Source organism: Colias philodice, chromosome 9 (genome assembly GCF_061535455.1).
Source record: "Colias philodice isolate Cphi_HAF_F1 chromosome 9, ilColPhil1 Martin Lab GWU primary, whole genome shotgun sequence".
NCBI lineage: Eukaryota > Metazoa > Arthropoda > Insecta > Lepidoptera > Pieridae > Colias > Colias philodice.
The window spans coordinates 11,709,008-11,729,465 of NC_143094.1; the positions used below are offsets into that span (position 1 = coordinate 11,709,008).

The 20,458-nt window shown below is 36.4% G+C and overlaps 3 protein-coding genes across 3 annotated transcripts in view; 2 read left to right on the forward strand and 1 right to left on the reverse strand.

Annotated features, from left to right (window-relative positions):
- The window catches only part of Hml (hemolectin), a 59,229-nt gene extending 40,354 nt beyond the window's left edge, over positions 1 to 18,875 (reverse strand). The window contains exons 1-23 of the mRNA XM_089699526.1: positions 18,683 to 18,875; positions 17,871 to 18,194; positions 16,264 to 16,310; positions 13,439 to 13,598; positions 12,916 to 13,139; positions 12,103 to 12,288; positions 11,722 to 11,762; positions 11,433 to 11,593; positions 9,854 to 10,005; positions 9,316 to 9,455; positions 8,806 to 8,968; positions 8,315 to 8,439; positions 8,021 to 8,087; positions 7,679 to 7,780; positions 6,662 to 6,890; positions 5,514 to 5,709; positions 4,703 to 4,895; positions 4,401 to 4,489; positions 3,953 to 4,172; positions 3,019 to 3,189; positions 2,269 to 2,402; positions 1,881 to 1,999; positions 1,304 to 1,454 (exon numbers count right to left, since the gene is read on the reverse strand). Coding sequence (XP_089555652.1) covers positions 1,304 to 1,454; positions 1,881 to 1,999; positions 2,269 to 2,402; positions 3,019 to 3,189; positions 3,953 to 4,172; positions 4,401 to 4,489; positions 4,703 to 4,895; positions 5,514 to 5,709; positions 6,662 to 6,890; positions 7,679 to 7,780; positions 8,021 to 8,087; positions 8,315 to 8,439; positions 8,806 to 8,968; positions 9,316 to 9,455; positions 9,854 to 10,005; positions 11,433 to 11,593; positions 11,722 to 11,762; positions 12,103 to 12,288; positions 12,916 to 13,139; positions 13,439 to 13,598; positions 16,264 to 16,310; positions 17,871 to 18,194; positions 18,683 to 18,771 — 3,483 coding nt within the window. The 5' untranslated portion in view covers positions 18,772 to 18,875. The remainder of the gene's footprint in view (positions 1 to 1,303; positions 1,455 to 1,880; positions 2,000 to 2,268; positions 2,403 to 3,018; positions 3,190 to 3,952; positions 4,173 to 4,400; positions 4,490 to 4,702; positions 4,896 to 5,513; positions 5,710 to 6,661; positions 6,891 to 7,678; positions 7,781 to 8,020; positions 8,088 to 8,314; positions 8,440 to 8,805; positions 8,969 to 9,315; positions 9,456 to 9,853; positions 10,006 to 11,432; positions 11,594 to 11,721; positions 11,763 to 12,102; positions 12,289 to 12,915; positions 13,140 to 13,438; positions 13,599 to 16,263; positions 16,311 to 17,870; positions 18,195 to 18,682) is intronic.
- LOC149486155 (SH3 domain-binding protein 5 homolog) overlaps positions 1 to 20,458 on the forward strand; it is a 243,113-nt gene that overhangs the window by 121,001 nt on the left and 101,654 nt on the right. The window lies entirely within an intron of this gene.
- On the forward strand, positions 19,004 to 20,448 carry LOC149486170 (uncharacterized). The gene is made up of 3 exons (XM_089698687.1): positions 19,004 to 19,185; positions 19,278 to 19,433; positions 19,615 to 20,448. Exons 1-3 carry the CDS (start codon positions 19,141 to 19,143, stop codon positions 20,446 to 20,448), a joined length of 1,035 nt encoding a protein of 344 aa, XP_089554813.1. The 5' UTR covers positions 19,004 to 19,140.

Genomic DNA, 20,458 nt, shown 5'->3' on the forward strand with positions numbered 1-20,458 from the left:
CTACAAAAAGAAGTGAGATCCCATCAAAAACATCCTGTAAAAAACCCAAGTCTCGCAGCTCAGTCTTTCTACCGTCAAAAGTTGTGAGATCCATGTAATACCAAGTCGGTTAATCTATTTAGTGTCTACTTGAAGGACCTTCTGTCTTAAGTTATTACATAAGTTATTATCATGCCAATATTAAAAATATTTAACGTTTTAAACAAATAGATCGACTTGGACATCGCATGAAAACAAAATGAATATTACAATATTATATTAGATTCTTTAGTCTCTCGCGCCTCACGCGATTGAAACTCTCGTTCCTGTTGGTCGCTGGCCCGTCGTGCTGTGTAGTGTGATACATACTAATAATCAAATCAAGCGATGTCCAAGTCGATCTATTTGTTTAAAACGTTAAATATTTTTAATATTGGCATGATAATAACTTATGTAATAACTTAAGACAGAAGGTCCTTCAAGTAGACACTAAATAGATTAACCGACTTGGTATTACATGGATCTCACAACTTTTGACGGTAGAAAGACTGAGCTGCGAGACTTGGGTTTTTTACAGGATGTTTTTGATGGGATATAGAGTTGTCGTTAAATGGAGAGAAGAGAGTCTCTTTAATTTTTTGAAAGATTTTCCCTCGCCCTCAGCTTGGAGGACTTTTTCCTTGTTTTTCCATATTGTGGACACGGTAGAGCGACTAAATCCAAAGCGTTTGCCAACATCACTTATCTTCTCTCCCGTTTCTATTGCGCGTATCAATAAAACTTTTTCGTCAATACACAATGATTTTCTTTTACTAGCCATGTTTACAGTTTGAAAGTTTGTGTCCAACTAAGAATATGATAATGTATAGATAATCCAAGACTCATACTTATTAGTCATGGTCAAAAACAGTCTACAAGTGCAAGCAATCCCAATTTGTAAACAAAAGAACGAATTTCTTAGAAAGTTCGGTATGCATGACGTCGAGTTTATTACTTAATTGTTGTCGTTATTGAGAGTGGGTGTGATGCTATGTAGAGTGTATCATTGTATGGTAGATAAGCTAAACCAACCAAAGGCAATTGATTTTGACGCTTTAGAGAGTTTGTCGTTAAATCGAGTGTCGTTATATAGAGTTTACACTGTATGTATATTAAGATAATATACCCTATTTAATTTAACCAAACGGAAATTAAGAAGGCAATTCATTCACCAGGCAAGGCCTTGCCATTAAGAAGAAAAAGAAGTCAAAATGACTTTTAACGTTCATAGAATCTTTATCACCAACACAAAAAAAAATCTTCCTACATAGAAACCATCACCAACCTTGCAGGTCACCGGCTCAGCACTAAGACAAGTAGTGAACTCCATGTTATTAGAACTTGTGCAGTTACTCCGCAGGTCCTCAGCGGGAGGATACGCGGCAATGTCCTCTGGAGTTGCTGGAGTACACTCCCAACGTGCGCCGGCGCATGTGCTGTGGAATTTATGTAATTGTTTATAATCAGTAGATCATTTAACTTATATTATTCGATTATTATGATAAGTTTTGACAAAATATCAAGAATCCTGCCACAGAATAAATAGGGGCGACAAAAAAATATTACTACTTGACAATACAGTACAAATCAGTGCGCAGTGCCTACAGCGATATTTAGTTGAATGTTAACGCTCTCTTCTAACGCTGTTTTTATTTACAAGGGATGATGAAAAAATTAAAACATTTACTTGTAGATCAAAATTTTTTACTTTGTAATTTAAACATATACATGGTGTCCCACTGTCAGTGTACTAATCTCAAATTTTTGCATACGCCGAGTTCGACAAATTACAAAAACAACAAAAAAAAAGAATTTAGGACATCGACGGTAGTGCACATTGTATTCATGTAGAATAACATTACCAAAGCTCCCGCTCCCGTCGTCCAGCTCGCACCAGTTTCTGTCCCGCTTTATACGCGAGCCCCGAGTGGTAACAACCACACTTGGCTATTGGCACACATTCGTTGTTGTCATCTAACACCTGAGAGAAAAGGCATTTTTTATGGCAAAGCAAGCAAAGGAGCAGTTAGACTTAACTTGCCACAATCACGCTTATAAAGATAAGTAACAATCATGGTGTAAATAATAAATGAATAAATAAAAACTTTGCATAACGTGTTGTGACGTGTTGTGATGTGACCTGCCGTGACGTGTCGTGTTGTGTCGTGAGGTGTTGTGATGTGACGTGACGTGTTGTTATTGTGGCATAGCGCCACGACACGTCACGTCACATCACATCACGTCACGTACCTGTCCCGCGGGGCACGCGCATCCCTCCACACACTGCGGGTGGCAGTTGCCCGCATCTAGAGCCACGTCCGTGCACGTGCGCACGCAGCTGTCCGCGCATACTGTGTACTCCTGTCCACCGGTGCATTGTAGCTCTGTGGATGGTAAAATATTATTAAAAAAGACGTGTGGCACTCGGGGACTGCCGCGGTAAAGCTATTGCATGCTATGCCTTCAAGCCACACCTCCGCGCCCGTCGGAGTGGGGAGCGTGAGGTTTTTCGTTACGCAATTTCTGGATTCGGTCCCCGCGCTCAAGGCCCGCGATAGAAGCTATGCAATAGCTTAAAAAAGAACGAAATCCTGTTTATAATAATCAAATAGAAGTCAATAGAAAATCATGTTTCTTACATGCTACTTAAAAGCAGTGATGGTAAGAATCTCGGGCTTCAAATCGATAAGTCGGGGGTTCGAGACTAGGAAAGCGTGCAGGAATCAAATAGATTTTTTCAATTTATTTGCGCATGTTGATATTTTACTGCACCATTTCGAGCATCACCAATGAAGGAAAATATCAACAATTTTGACATGACGAAGAATTAAGATGTTAAATAAATAAATAAATTATTCGACGTCATATTACATCTGCCAACTCGCACCGCTTTGCCAGCGTGCTAGAATATAGCCTGTACCTTCATAGCTTGTGTACCAGTGGGAACATAACGTGCTGAAGATGATATGCTACTTTAAAATAACCAAGTATATATCTCACCGCACTCCTTGACGTCGTACCGCCAGTGCACCATGACCCCAGCGCGCGCGCACGCGTCCGCGTATCCCGCGAGCGCGGGGCACAGGCACCGCGCCGCGTCCCCCGCGCACGCGCACATGTCGTACACGCACGCCGAGTAGTACGGGGCCACGTCCACGTGCCAGTGGCACGCTGGAAAGGATACGTTTATTTATTTATCCTACTAATATTATAAATGCGAAAGTTTGTGAGGATGTGTGTGTGTGTGTTTGTTACTCTCTCACGCAAGCTCAAAGAAGGTTATAGTTTTGCATACGCTGAGTACGTAAAAAATACTTATAAAATTCCAGAAGCATTATTTTTCAAATACATAGATGAATTTTTAAAACTCTATGTTTACACCCCGATCAACCAACCCGCCCAACTTTGCACGAGAGCCATCGTTTAAGATTACGTTTTAGCGATTTCGGGAAGCTAGAAAAGAAAACATGGATTTTAAGGAAAAATTAAGCAAACAATTTTTAACGTAATTTTGTTGTTTAAGTATTTTTTACGTGATCAGTGTATGCAAAAGTACGAGTCCCTTCGCGCTTAGTACATATATCGATAGTGGGACACCCTGTATATGTAGTCATGAAGTTTAATCCTAGTATTTCTATGAATTTAAGTTGTACATTTATGAATATAAAGAAATACAAAATTGTCCAAAGCAAAATACTGCCAACAGGTATATTTAGGCAGAGTTTGAATTAGTATTTGAACATTACTACCACGAAATAAAGTGATAATTTCAACGAATGTTTTATAGTTGATTTTATAAAACGTCGCTCGAACTTTTTTGACTACCTAAATAGGCGATTATCTAGATAAGTATCTCTTTACAGTACGCACATTTGCGCAAACTAATTTGTCTAATTAAGGTATTCTAAACAGTTCATTTAAGATTAAAACTGACCTTCAAACAGTGAACTCTTGAGCTTCCCACAGTACTGTTCAGCCACGCCCTTATTCTCTACATTTACGGTACAGGGATGTTCCGGTTCCTCAGTACTGGTGTCATCACAGAACTCCCTGGTCTTCCACTTGTTGGCGAAAGCTGCTGCACTCTGCTCCACGTCACCCTCGGGGGTGAGGAAGTCGTCCTTTTGGTTCAGGTTGAATGTCCCGCAGAGACCCTGGTATAAGATATAAAAAACTTTATTTTCTGTGAGCTTTTCAAATTCAAATTATATTTATTTGCCAGAATGTTTACAAATTTCAGGTTTTCTTACCTAACCTAAAAATTTTAAACACTTTTGAACACATTTTTTTAGATTTATTGCGTTAACTATAGTTAGTGGAAGTTCTAAGTCTATTATTGGTACTCCCATTTATTAAAAAATGTTTACAAAATAATAACATACCTTAGTTTGGTCAACAAACGATGGTGGTACATCAACGAATACTCGGGTATCGCCGTCCCACCATATGTCCACTTTGATAGGAAGTTGAACTGTAATAAAAGACAAATTATCTCTGCATGTCAATTTTCAATAATGCCTTTTTATTTTGTATCAATGTGTGTTAATGAAATATTATATGCTACCAAATTAGTCATGACCCTGATAGGGAGTAAGACATTTTATGGGATAAAAATATAATTTTGTTATTTTGGCTGAGAGAATATATGCAAAAGTTGTTGATCAATAGTTTAAATAATACTTACCAATAACGAACAAAGATGACGCGACTCTTATCCTAACATCACCCACAGTAACAGGCAGTGTGGAAACTTCCTTCCCATTGGCCAGAATAAAACCGCCCTGTTTCATGTGAATTTTGACTCCATTGTACTCGATGTCTACTGCCTTGGTGCAAGATGGCTTGCCTTCGCCTTTGTAGGGTGCGAGGTTCATTGCCTGGATAAGGAAATTATAAGAAATATCATATCCATACTTAAAACATATAACCATTTTGACGTAACTGTCCACTCAAGTAAATTTTCAGAGAAAAAAAATATTTAAGAAAAATGGTTTCCTTAGTAGTCTTCTCTGATCGAAAATATTTTTTTTTGCTTGAAAACAAAAATAATGGTCCAATACAAGTTAAGAAGTCCAAGATTAGAGTACCAATTAAATCCTTACCGCAGCCCATCGTATCGTATATCAACCACATTTTTTGCCCCAAAACTTATATCTAGCTATATACCTCTGTAATAGCCCCGGAGCAGGCCACATTATCCACATTTACAGTGAGATTATTCGTCGCGAGCAGGGTATAGGAGCATCTCCTCATGAAGTCGTACCGTACCAGATTTGTGTTATTTTTTATTTTTAAGCTATTGCATAGTTTCTATCGCGGGCCTTGAGCGCGGGGACCGAATCCAGAAATTGCGTAACGAAAAAACCTCACGCTCCTTACTCCGACTGGCACGGAGGTGTGGCTTAAAGGCATAGCATGCAATAGCTTTACCGCGGCAGTGCTCGAGTGCCACACATCTTTTTTTTTTGCCCCAAAAATTATATCTAGCTGTATACCTCGGTGATAGCTCCCGAGCAGGCCACATTATCCACATTCACAGTGAGATTGTTCGCCGCTAGCAGCGTATAAGAGCACCGTCCCATGAAGTCGTACCGCAGCCCGTCGAAGGTGGTGTAGTGCGGGTCGCCCGCCGCCCCGCAGCGCGCGCCGCACGCCGCTTGCGTGCACTGCCACTCGCCGCTTGAGCACGTGCTATACAATACACGTTACGATATAGGCACAATATACATACATACAGTAGGGAAACTTCATACAAAACGTTCGAAATGGCTCACGCACACAAGCAAGCGTGTCTAAGGGTATCCTTATATTTGTCAATTGTCATAATACCCTTACGATTCTCGTAACCACGATTTCTTGTGTATGTGAGCCATTTCAAAAATGTTGTATGAAGTTTCCCTACTGGTTGTATCTGTATATTGTGATATAGGTGAGAACAGATGCGAGATCGTCTGGATACTCGACATCTGTTACAATGCCGTTTGTTACAATGTACGTATGTTAATTTAGTCTCAATTTGTAATTAAACTTGAGCAATAAAGCATAAATAAATAAATCTAGGAGGACAGATGCAAAATACACTTTACCAATCAAATCAAATTCAATTTATATATAAACTAGCGGTCCGCCCCGGCTTCGCCCGTGGTACATATTCTGCAATAAATTGTTCTTTATCAGGGTCTAAAGATTGTCTGTGCCAAATTTCATCAAAATCGGTTTAAGAGGTTTAAGCGGGAAAGCGTAACAGACAGACAGACCGAACCAGAGTTACTTTCGCATTTATAATATTAGTAGGGAAGTAGGGATATCTAGGCAGGAGAAATAACTATCCATCGAGGACAAATGCGAAACACTCTTGATGTGTAGTCAGAACAATCGAGACGGATCCGCGCACTGCACTCTATATGCCTTTTTGAAGCAAATACGTAAAGTAGAGGCTAAAATGTCACGTGACTCTTTATATTTCCATTCATGTACGTTGCTAAAAAGATTTCTTAAAATGGAAAAAGCACTATGAATACATATTATAAATAAATATACATGTATGTATCATGGGGACGGGGACGTAAAGGATTCAAATCCTGTCCTATATTCTGTGACATTGTACATTTAATCTATTAACCAAGCACTCCCGAATACTTACCATGTATTACAACTCTTGCGCACAGTAGCCCCCGGCGGGAACACCTTGTTTCTCGTCCTACACGGGCACTCCTCCTGTTGCACGCAAGCACCACGCTCCAGCAACAAGCCGGGCGGGCAGAAACAACCCTCCACACAAGAGCCATTCCGCCCAGCGGTTGGGAAGGCACAGCTTGGTTGGGCATCTGGCCCGCAAGCGCTGTAGATCTTGCCCGCGGGACATTTCATTGCTGGAAGGGAAGATTGACATTTACTGTATGGTCAGAAATCTTAAATACCTGTGCTTTTTCCGAAAGCTACCAAATTACTATGTTCAATTTAAATCGAAAGGACAATTAAAAAACGCTTATAAAGAAGACTATTCGAGTTAATAAACGTACATTTTGAGCTCAATACAGAAATAACTTTAAATGAATGAATGAATGGAAAAATTATTGTTTTTCTTTGCAGTACTGAACAATACTAAAAATACTTAGCAAGGCAACTTTACCCAACTATACATAACACATTAAATGGCATAGCCATGTAATCAACTTTAACATAAAATAAAATAATAAATAACGTTTATTTCTTACTAGCTTTCCGCCCGCAGCTTCGCCCGCGCAGTTATAAAAAACCCGCATAGTTCCCGTTCCCGTGAGATTTCCGGGATAAAACCTATCCTATTTCCCGGGGTAAAAAGTAGTCTATGTCCTTTCTCGGGTATCAAAATATCTCTATACCAAATTTCATGCAAATTGGTTCAGTAGTTAAGGCGTGATTGAGTAACAGACAGACAGACAGAGTTACTTTCGCATTTATAATATTAGTATGGATTCTTTCATAGACATGGACATATTCATTATATAGTTTTGTTCACAAATAAAAAGTATAAGTGGCACCCGTTTTAGGCTTAGTTCGAAGAACTAGCCTGTGTATACAGAAAATTAAATTGATAAATAAATCAAATTGATTGTTGGTCAAAAACCCTATAAATATTTATATCTATCCGAATATTTAACCATTTACAATAACTTACGACAAGTCTCAGCGTCCCTCCAGCTCCTCATCTCCTCGACGCCATGCCGCAAGCACTCCTTAGCGTACACGGCGACCGTTTTGCACGCACACTCTTCCGGATCTATAACTTTAATCAATTAGCTTGTGATATTTAATGATGGATTTAGTTCAAAATATTGTTCTCTGAATTTATATTAAAACGTGTCATACCCCTGGATCTTTAGTTTGAACACTGCAAAAATAGTTGAGGGGAGCAAAATTATGATATATTTTATACGCTGTTGTGCGTTTATGAAAAAAAAGAAAAAATATGATTTTAAAGTACTTCAAAACAAAGATTATCAAATATGAAATAGCTCACTTTGGCTTTTAGTACACGCGCAGTAGTCCCATTCGCACGCATCCAATAGTTGACTCACATCCATTACCTATAAATAATTAATAAGATTAATATTGATAAATAAATAGTAGAATAAGCTCGAATAATAATGAAGCAATAACAAAATTGATAGAAAGCTACTTCTGTAAAAAAAAAAAAAAACACTAAAAAAAGCGGTCTCCATATTATTCAGCCTTATTTTGAAACTAATATAGAATCCCCTTCTTCAGATATATGTATTTTTATTTCTTATATTCTAGTGAAAAATCAAATCACCTCAGAGCACTTCCTGAACTTGTCCTTACTGAACATTTTGCGGCAGAACTGCGTTGCTTGTTTCTTTGTTTCATCTGATGTGTTTAAACATGCGTTTGTCTCGCGTGTGCTGCCAGTACATACATCTGCGAATAATATCAAACAAGGTATTTAGAAAAAATAAATAAATGAAAAAACATTTAATGAACATTTTATAGAAAGCTGGATGATTTTTAGGTCTAAGAACATTTTTTTAAAATTGTGTCCTATGGTAAATGATCTGAATCCAAGTCTAATCTGAAAACAAGTCTAAAGATTCAACATTATTTTTTTAAATATTGAGAAATCCAAAAGATCCACCTGTACAAGTTAGAAATATAGATTTAGAAATTAGCTTATATACTCTAATTGTATTCCAATGGCCAACAAGCAATGTTTCAAATTTAAAATTTCAAACTTTAAGCATAATTATGTCATATTTGGATATTTTTTCACATTCCCTTTTAACTTACCACCGATCTTATGCACTTGCCACGAAGACACCATAGCAGACAGTGTACTTGCTTTCTTCTTCTCCTTGGTCATCATATCATTTTTCAAACTACCGTCCAACGTCCCGCAGAGACCTTCCGTCTTGTTCCATAGCGCTGCTGTGCCTTCTACCACCACTAGATTCTGTTTGATATTACATTTTAATTTAATTTAAAATAAACACAGATTTTGAAGTTTATAAATGTTTCCAGGAAGTCGTATAACAAGAATCGCTGCAACTGTTTTGGTCCTTCGAGTCGGAAAAACCCGGAAAACGTCATTGAAATACATTAATTATATTTTTAGTTCTATGTTTATTTATTTTTTGTAACTGAGCCTATTTCTTTAAAAAGGCTCAAGATTTCAATCACTTATCATTTATTGCGAAAAAATGAAATAAATAATTTGAATTTCACGCACTTGTATTGCACATAGACACATACACATTATGTTAACAAAAAAAATATATAAAATATAAATTTTCTACTTACATTCAAGTCCCATTTAATAGTAACACCTAGAGAATCCAGTTCAACAATAAGATTGTCGGTAGGCATGCTCACGCGGATGCCAGGCAGAGTCGCGGGAATTGGTAGCACTCGCTTTGTGTTGCGAAACACTACTGTGTCTCCTGTGGAATTATTCAATTGTCAATTATTATTGGTAATAAGAATTAAGTTTTAGTCAGTTATATACTATATACAATCGTAGATAGAAAAAAAGGTCATTACTATCTATAAAAAATTACAGAAGACAATAGCAAAAATGGGATGACGCCTTTAGACACAAGAAATGCTTATACACACAATGATTATACACATTGCACATTCCATATTATGTTACATGATACATAACCAAATTTTACATGAGATGAATTATAAATTAACATTAAATAAAATATTCAATAAAGCCACACAACTACTTCATGACCAGAACCCGTTAAGGTTACCATAAGATCATAAACTAGTCAGAAAACTGTCATTTGACCCTATTCAACAGAGCAAACTATTCTGCAATAGAGAAACTTACCAGAAGCGCTAATCATGTATTCCTTATCTTCCAGAAAAACGCTGATTATCGATGGACAGAAAGGGCCCTTACATTCAGGGTGGGTTATAAACACTGTGTATTTGTGCTCCTCCGCGTCACGGACTAGGATGTGTTGGCAGGGGGATTCGAAGCTGTTATAGAAATATAACAGATTTAGTTATTATGTAGTTTTAAATAGTTAATTTATATTATATTTATATATTCTAATAGGACTAAAAATCGTGAAATACATATAGACCGGGAGATACTGACACAAAATTTCGAGTCATTTGTAACAGGATGGCGGTTCTACAGGGTTCTTAGTACGCAATGACAAAAAGAAAAACGATGGTGTGAACGCTGGTACCGGCGGCTTAGTCGCGTGGGCGTTAGTCGAACTCGTCGGAAAAATAGCGAAAGTCAAACGATTTGTAACACAAAAATTTTAAAATTTACCGATAGCCCATAAAAAAGAAGTAGGCGGTAGTGTCATGCCATACTTTTCCGGTGTGACTTACAGCCCGACATACCGACGCGAATGTGTTGATTTAAATAAAACAATTATTCAACCATTTGTATCAGGCTAACTTTTGCACAGGTAACCATCGTCGTGCAGCCATTTACGAAAATCGCCATGCCATACTTTTCGGTCGATTCCAAATGGTCGCCATACCGCCGAAAATCTGCAAAAAATTTTTATTTCGCCAAACTTTTAGTACCAGTATTGCATTTGGATTTTTGGAGAGTATTTGATAAAATGTGACCATTATTATATTTGCCATACTTCTAGTAGGGGGAAAAAGTGCTGTCATACTTGAAAAATTAATTTAGTATTAATTTATATAAGTGAAGATTTCCAACACCTAGATCTTTGAAATTTTGTATTTATATTCGTTGATCCTCAAACTTACAGGAAAAATAAGTGCCATACTGTTACAAATCGTTTGACTTTCGCTATTTTCCGACGAGTTCGACTAACGCCCACGCGACTAAGCCGCCGGTACCAGCGTTCACACCATCATTTTTCTTTTTGTCATTGCGTACTAAGAACCCTGTAGAACCGCCATCCTGTTACAAATGACTCGAAATTTTGTGTCAGTATCTCCCGGTCTAATAAACATATGTACTGTCATAAACTAGAAAAAGGCTTCTACTAAACTTTCACCAACTTGGACAAAATACTTTTAATGTAAATAGTGCAATAACCGAGTGGAAAATCGGTCGGAGAAACGATATATCGTTAAATTGTGGCTGAATATTTCAATCCACATCTTCAGTGTTTAAAAGATGCTACAAACCGTACATGTGAGAGTAGCCATAGAATTTGGCGTGTATATTATACTCATATTATATAATACTAGAGGTCCACCCCGGCTTCGCCCGTGGTACATATTTCGCAATAAAAAGTAGCCTATGTCCTTTCTCGGGTACCAAAATATCTCCATACCAAATTTCAAGCAAATTGGTTCAGTAGTTTAGGCGTGATTGAGTAACAGACAGACAGACAGAGTTACTTTCGCATTTATAATATTATAGTATGGATTAGGAGTACATATTAGTAAACAGCATGGCTCCATACCTATAAATCTTGCCATCAAACGTTTTATAGTGCACTCCGGCCCAGGTAAGGCAGCTCCCCCCCTTGGGCGTGAGGTCTTCTACCACCACCACGGGATGGACCGCTGGTTTTGGACTTGTGAGCGTTTCCGTAGAATTGGGGGTGTAAATCGAGTAGTATTGCTTAGGAAAAGAGGAAAAGTTTCATTTAAATTCATTTGCGAATGCATCCAATGTATAGAATTACTCACAAGAAAGAAAATTCATAATTCTTATTCATTACTTGAAATTGGAAGAAGAATAAAACTTACATTCGGATGATAGTTGCTGGGAGTAACAATGACGATTTCCTCTGTAAAAGAGAAATATGATTGAATAAGAATTTGTACCAAAATAAAAATGAAATGTTTGCGTATTTTATAATCATATATGTATTTGGCTTTGGTAAACGAATCATATCTGTTTATCACATACATATATCTACTATGAGGGTAGTCATAAAAAATTGTACAACAATTATTTGCAGGTTACCCCTAACCAAAATCATAACGCACGACAACACGACTTTGCGTTCTTTTTAAATAAATAAAATGACGGTACTGACAGAATTACACTCAAATAAAAAAGAGGGTAGTCACAAATAATTAACAAAATCATCTCTTTTTTCTACATCAGGATCGAAGAATACTCACCAAGTTCACAATGCGGCAGCTCCGGTTCATACACGCCCGTAGCGAAGTGACACGTGTACTCTTTGGCGAGTGGAGTGCGCGGTACTGTGCCCGCGGGACACCACGCGCGGCACGTCTGCGTGTCCGCGTTCATCACGCACTCGTACGCGATCATATGCGCCTTGCTGATGGCGCACTTGCTCACCGCTGGGTGGGAAATGTTTGTTTGTATTACACTGGTCAACAATGATTTTGTTGCCCTTGATGTGAAAGTGGTTTCGAATAATTTAAGTTTTATAAAACAGCACGCGCGGCAGGTCTGCGTGTCCGCACTCATCACGCACTCGTACGCGATCATGTGTGCCTTGCTGATCGCGCACTTGCTCACAGCTGGGGAGGTAAGCTCATGTATTCGCACTTTTGGTAGTGTTTTTATATTAATAGTGTAGTTATGTTAGTAATGAGTGTGTGATTTTATAGAAATCACTCTTTAGCGAGTGGTGTGCGAGGTACAGTGCCCGAGAGACACCAGACGCACTTGCTCACGCCAGGGGAACGTATAAGCTCATGTATGACCTCATTCGAGTTTTTGTATCGATGATGGAAGTTTTGTGACAAATGTGTGTGTAACTTTGTAGAAATTAATTGTATGTTTGTTTGGGTAATTTTGTTGAAACCACTTTTAATCCATCAGGCCCCGGAATCACAGACACAATAGAAAATCTATTGTGTCGCGGTCGGATCTGGCCGTTCGGGGCTCAATGGGTTAATTGTCTTCAACTTAAATTTTATTATGATTGTATCATATGAAGTAGAAAAACAAAAATTCCTCACGATATTGGCACTGCGGTCCCCTCCACGCCTCTGTACAGAAGCAGTTGTTGAAGCCGATACATCTACCCCCGTTGCCACAGGGCGGGCTACACTCCGGTTCACAGTCGGGAATCGAAGTGAGGTCCGCGCGGGTTGGCTCCCAGTGGCCGTTCACACAGCGCATGTTGGCCACTGTTGTGCCATCTATGAATTTGTGGTGTGCCAAACATTGGATCGTGCATAGTCTGCAAGTTTGAGATAGTTTTTAGAAAAACTTTTGACGTTAAATGAGGATTGTTTTTTAATCAAGTGAATTGGCTTTATATTGTAGGTAGAACCGAAAGATTTATTACAATAGATGAAGGACTGGATATGATAACATAATTGCTTTAAAAGTTATCCCACACTACAAAAAGGGCATCTCACTTTTCAATTTTTCATGCGGTGTCAGTAGAAGGCAGTCATTGGACGAACCCATCTAACGTAAAAATTAAGTCTATTTCATAATTTTTTAGTTCCATCAATTCGAATAAAATTCACTTACTCCGCAGAACATTCCCGCACTGAGTTCTTGGGTATCGGTGGGAAGACCAGGCAGGGTTTCTTCTCAAATTCACAGTACTTGCCGGTAAAGTTGGGAGGACATTCACAAGTGTTCGTGTAGATGCATATCCCATTGTTTTGGCACTCTACTTCACATTGACCTACAAGGATTGAAAAGGATACTTTGTAGAGAGTTCTAAGACCATTTAAAGGATAGAATTAATTATGTATTCCATCAATAATTAAATTTAATTTGTTGTCCTCTTAACGAGATATGAAATTGAATATTTATTTCAAGATCGGATGTATCTATGCGTACATTAATTTATTCATTCCTACTATGTACCATAATTTTTATATATTTAATTGGATTTATATAAAAAGAAATAATAAACAGACGCTTTGAATAGAAAACCTTCCGTTTTATAAACGGTAAAAAATTTCATCATATCGTAAGTATCAGACAGACTGTATGTCACCTTAACAGGTAACATCTTGGCATTGTATCATTTTAATATAGTCCAAGCAACCAATAATTTAATCTGCCGTTCAATTTTTATCCTAGCCTCTTTATTAACTGGCGCCCGCGCCGTATCTAACATCCTTTCAGCAGTAACGGATTTACTGATACTAATTATAATAGTTCGATCACGTATATTATGTTATCTGTGGTTCAGTGATCCCTAACCCAAATGCACATTGCAAATATGCATTTTATCAATGACATTGAAGCTTATATAGGACGTATGGATAGTAATAATAGCAACAAATGCTTGATAGACCCGCCAACATCCGGCGGGATATAGCCCACGCGCTTTGATTGTGAAAACTAATTTTATTTAGGTTTTTATTTATATTTGCACTAAATAAAGAAGGTCGTTCCGCTGTAGGTATGGTTGCGGTCGATTAGGGCATTCGTACTTTTTTATTACAATGTAATTTTAATGATTGTTAGTACATAATATACTTTTATGAAAACGTATTTTCATAAAACGTGCTAAATGCTCATCTATACCTAATACCTTACATATTTGTTTTATATAATATGATTATGTTTCAAATTAAACGTTATCATAAGGTTCTTTACACATTGTGTCTATATACAATGTCATCTCTCACTTTACGCTCTTATTTTTCTTCTGGACTAATCTATATTATTCTGTCCAATTTATCTGTTTATGAAAATTAATCTTAATCTACACAGCGGTTCATGTGTTACTTTTTTTTTAATAACATTACGAATTAAGAACTTTACTTAATGCTTTAAAACGATTCATTACTACCTCTTTACTACCTGTCCATAAAAATACCTAATTTTCCGAATAAGTATACTCATACCCAAGTACGAAAATAACATATTTATACACTAACTTTACTGTATTTGTTATCGTGAATATGATTCACACAGGAAGAATAAAATTACAAGAGTAGATTCAGTGTTTTCGGATTTTAAACAGATTTGTTTTATCGTCCTGTAACAATAACTTCCATTTATATGAAAAAAAAAATCGCACTGGAATGTAGAAATCTATACTAATATTATAAAGCTGAAGAGTATGTTTGTTTGAACGCGTTAATCTCAGGAACAAATTCTTAGATAGCCCATTTATCGAGGAAGGCTTTAAGGGGAGGCTCCCTAAATTTTATGTGAATTTTGCATTAATATTCTGAAACAGGCACACATACAATCAAAATGGAACTTTAGTATATGATTTATTGGGTCTTTTTCTTTCGATGTACAAGACAGTTACGTAATTGGAACATTTTCGCTCGATTCATTGTTTATTCAAAAATTATGCCTTATTTAAGGATTATTACATTTTTTAAAGATTTACTTGCACTTTATGTCTAAAATAAATGTTAACAGTAAGAAAATACAGTTTACTATCGAATCCCAAGATATTTTTTCTCTAGATCAATTATTACTTTAGTTATAAACGAAATTAGAATTGAGATTTACTTTTCGAGCCTGAACGCGATCAAAGAGCGGACGCGATATTCAACTTTATTACGGCTGTGTTAGCGTCTAGTACCGTAACCGGTCTCTCAGTGCCAGAAATTATGTTAGGGAGCCTCTTAAGCTATATAATATCATTACGCTAAGACCAACAGGTGCGAATCCACGCGAGGGAAACCGCGAAGCGCAGCTAGTTTCTAGTAAAAAGTGAAGTCCCATGTCCCCTAGTGGGGTAAGGGGCAAATGCAATTTACATTTATTTCACTGATCGATTTTCCTTAGGGACAGGTGATCAACCTTCTGTATCCTACTAGACGGAGACATTTTTTTTCCTCTTGATCGCCTCTTTGGTATAGTGGTTGACGTGTGAACGTAGCTCCGAGGGGTCCTGGGTTCGATTCCGGTGGAGAAATTTATTATAATGCCTGTATAATTTATATTTTTGGTTTTATGGCATTCAAATGCTTTATAAATATAAATTTATAAAATTTTTTCTATTCTTTATAAATTTATATTTATAAAGCATTTGAATGCCATAAAACCAAAAATATAAATTCAACAAAAAAGGTCGTGTTCCATCGTTACAATATTGTATTCACTGAAAAGTGCTTCATATTGGTTGAAATGGTTGTTAATCATCTCAATAGATGGCGCGCGGTGTGTCCCTTCAGACACATAAAACTGAAAGAATAGAATAAATTCGATTGCTCTGGCGGGTCACGAGTGGCTGAGTTGGTCAGGCATCCGCCCCGGAATGGCGCGAAGGATGCGGGTTCGAGTCCCGCCTCGTGATCGAATTTTTTCTATTCTTTATAAATTTATATGCCTGTATAATACATTATTTAGGGTAAAGGTATATAATTACTTACTCTTGTATGGCTCCTTAACATGGTTGACAAACTGGCTGTATCCTGGTCTGAAAATAAAATAAATCAATTAATAAAACATTATAATTTTATGTGTGTTGTAAGTATGGTGATTTATTTTAACTGCCAATTTTATACGACCAGACGATCGAAGCCGTAGGTGGCATAAACTCTGTTTTGGCCCGGCGACGGGCAGCCGCTGACGGGGTCACGGAAGAATTCTACCATACCCGTGGCCCCGTCGTTGATGCGGCTTGACGGAACACAGTGGGGTTTTGGTCGGTAGGAATCCGACATAACCCACGGCCCCTTCCCCGGAGGCCGTGGGTATCTATGCAAGATTTCCCCACTTAAAAAAAAAAAAAAAAGGTGGCATAAACTCAAAAACTTTAACAAGTTTAATTATTTTACCAGCAGAAGTCTACATCATTTTTTTACCATTCGCAATTTTTTAATATTTTTTACCGGGTAAAACTCAGTACCTACTATCTGAAAGAGCTTTTGCTAACGTTTACGTCTCGGAAAAGCTCTTTTTCCGTATCAAAAAGTTCAATTATTTTTTAGTATTGACATTCGTTACGCGAATTTATTTTGTTGATAATTCAATTAATGTTTAAAATAGGCACCTACTATAAGTGGTTGTTTGACAATTAATATAAAAATGCATAGTTAATATAAAAAAATCTACTCAAATAATACCATAGATTATTTTACTTAACTTTTTGTGTTTCATAATCACTATATTCTACTGTATGATAATCTACACTAATATTATAAAGAGGAAAACTTTGTTTGTGTGTTTGATTGTAATGAATAGGCTCATAAACTACTGGGCCGATTTTGATGAAATTTGGCACAGATAATCTTTAGACCCTGAGAAAGAACATAGGCTACCTTTTATTGCGAAATATGTACCACGGGCGAAGCCGGGGCGGACCACTAGTGAACTATAAAATCTATCTGTCTTTAAAAAAATCATCCTTCGATAAGCCGTTATCATCCACCTTCACCAACATCCACGTCTTTCGTATAGCTATGTCACCGTAACATTGTAAATTCCGTTCATTCAATATGTTACGGATCACAACATTTCAGCAGAAAATTTCGCGAGTTTGATTATTATCTAACGGTTTTTACAATCTTAAGGTGACATGTAAAATGTAAATATGTATAAATAAACTAGCGGTCCGCCCCGGCTTCGCCCGTGGTACCTACATGTTTAAACTATCCTATCTCTCAAGTTGGATCAAACTGCACATGGTGTGCGAATTTTATTATAGTCGGTTAAGTGGTTTAGGAGTCCATTGAGGACAAACATTGTGCCACGAGATTTATCTAAACATATAATAAAATCGTATATATTAAGATAATGCAGGTAGTTTTAATTAAATTTTATGTTCATAGACATCCAGGTGACAAAATGTTAGCAAGCATGTATTTGACATGTTTTTTTATTTTGTGGCAGAGTTAAATTAAACTATACGACGAAATTAAAGATATTTTAATGTGTTTCAACGCTTTGATCTCCTTACAGTGTGCGTATAAATCGCGTTTAAAATCCGTTAAAATACAAAGATTTTTAAGATAGTAAATAAACATAAATCACTTACGGAGACGCCGCGGCCTGCCAGGTCCTCGTCTCGCTATACCCCGTCTTGGTACCAGCGTAAGGCTTGGTGCTTCTATACGCAGACATACCACCACGTGATGTCTTGGTACCGCCGAACCCAGTTTTGGTACCGCCATACCCAGTTTTGGTGCCGCCGTACCCAGTTTTGGTGCCGCTATATGGAGTCTTGGTGCCACCATATCCAGTTTTAGTGCCGCCATATCCAGTCTTAGTGCCTCCGTAGTTACGCGGCGAGTGTCTTGTTTTGGCATATAAGGGGTTCGTAGTCGGTAAGAGGGCAAGTAGGGCTTCCACGTCCGATTGCCTATAATATTAAAACGTCGAAGCTTTTTAAAATCTTTACGATTTTAGGAAGAAAAATTGGTTCTGAAGTAGTAATTGTAATAATTATCGATTTTTGGCAGTTTCCATAACCATTTAAAATTTCCGTAATTACCTACTTCTACCCAACAATATAGCATACAATATTATCCTAAGCCTATTTGTGTGTTAAAAGTTTATTTCAGGTTTTAAATACTAAACGCATGTGATCCTTACCTAGTTAAGGATATAAGCCTTAAATAATTGAAATACATCTCAGCCATCTTACATCATCATTTTTGATTTACTGGACACAAATTTGAATTGAGAAGCCAATATTCGCGCCAATTTTTTTTTCTTAATAATTTTTAATTTATTAGGTATACTAAACTTTCAGAGTGGTCAGTGGAGTTACATATTGCAAAAGCTCACATTACGAAAATAAATTATATTTTTATTAATAAATATTTGTTATTAACGAAAATTACTTACGGATTTAGTTCAGGTTGTCGAATTCCATAGCCAGCATCATTTAGGTATATGCTGCCTAACAATATCAATCCATGTAATAATAAATTCATTTTCGAAAAAGCCTAGTTCTAGACCGAATTATCCATTTAAATGATTTTATATAAATAGATGAGAATAGACTTAACAGCTTGAGAATCTCAAGCTGTACTGATGCTGCTGCGCTAATAACGTGTCGAATTTCTCTTATCATTCGTTTCATAAATCAGGAAATTCACACAGCGGAATCCTGATAATATTTATCGTAAATGGGATTTAGCAGAATTATTATTAAAAAAAAATTATGTAATTAAATTTTATAGAAAGGGCGGGAAAAATTATTTTTATTCTGTGACATTTCGTGTTTTTTTTTGGAATTATTAAAAAAAATCTAATTTTATTAACGATTACAAACAAGATTATAACAGCTGCTAAAAGCAATAATGCCGCCAAAAAAATGTTTAAAAAAGCGTGCAGATGTGAAACAGGTATACCATACCCTTGGTATAAATTATTTTTACTTCACAATTCACAAAGCTGTATCCGACCTTAAAAACATTTTTCATTTAACCATTTTCAGAAACGTGCTATTGAAAGTCGGCTAATGCAATTGAGTCTGAAGACCGATGATTATATCTATAAGAAAAAGCCCATAAGTTTAGAAGATGCACAAAATTATAAACGAGAAATTAATGCCTTTAAGGAAACATGTCGTACCGATGTGCGTTCGATGCAGGTAAATAAAGAATTTAAGAACATTATCAAACATCTGAATTATAAGATAATTAAAATAGGTAACTAACTTAGTAACTTTAAAACATTTCTTTATTATTTTTTCAATCCAACTAAAAGAATCTTCACGTTCGCTATTATTTATATGGAATTAGGTATATGTCCTATTATTTTTTATATTTCAGGTAATAGAGAAGTTGGGTCGTTTTTTGCAAAAAATTATAGAAGAACAAACTTCTACCACACCAATAAATAAAACAGCAGAAACATATTTTGACTCAAATATGATAATTCAAACAAGTCCTTCGGAAACGCAAAACAACTTAAAATCTCCTTTAGCTCCAAAAATAACATCAGATAATACCCTAACTTTTAATATCAATGATAATATTATAAGCAATACTAACGATATTCAAGAAGAACAATTGAATAATATTGAGATTACAAAATTCTCAACTAATCTAAAAATGGTTAATCATTCTCAAACTGAAAACATTAATTTAACTGCTGCAGAAAATGATAAAATTAACATTTCTGGTAAACTTAATACTGAGAATGTTATGCACAATAATAATGGAAGCTCATCTATGATTCAAGAAATAAACAACCAACCGAAAGAAAATGTGACTAATAATATTAAAACTATGAATGATAAACAAAATACATATATTACAGTGCCCGTTACAATTGCCCCTGAAGTTATTTTACATACAGATCATAATACCCAAACAGTAGATGATAACAATTCGTATACAGTCGAAAACAATAAAAGAAAGAAAAACAGCTCCAATAATATAAACTTATCGACTTGCAAAAAAATTACCACTACTAATATTAGTCCTAAAAAACCAAACGCATTGTATTGCAACAAAAAGACAAAACAAACAAAAACTGATTTATCATGGATAGATAATATAAAATACGTAAGAGAAGTCAACGTTGATGAATATGACCCCAAATTAAAGGATCTTTCTGAATCCTTTTGGAACAATTGCATATTTCTTGATTTATTTAAATAAAAAACCATTA

Excerpts from the sequence above, each read along its gene's own strand:
- LOC149486170 (XM_089698687.1), top strand. The coding sequence starts at position 19,141 with ATGCCGCCAAAAAAATGTTTAAAAAAGCGTGCAGATGTGAAACAG. Across the intron at positions 19,186-19,277 it reads AGCGTGCAGATGTGAAACAG|AAACGTGCTATTGAAAGTCG; the intron begins GTATACCATACC and ends AACCATTTTCAG. Across the intron at positions 19,434-19,614 it reads CCGATGTGCGTTCGATGCAG|GTAATAGAGAAGTTGGGTCG; the intron begins GTAAATAAAGAA and ends TTTATATTTCAG.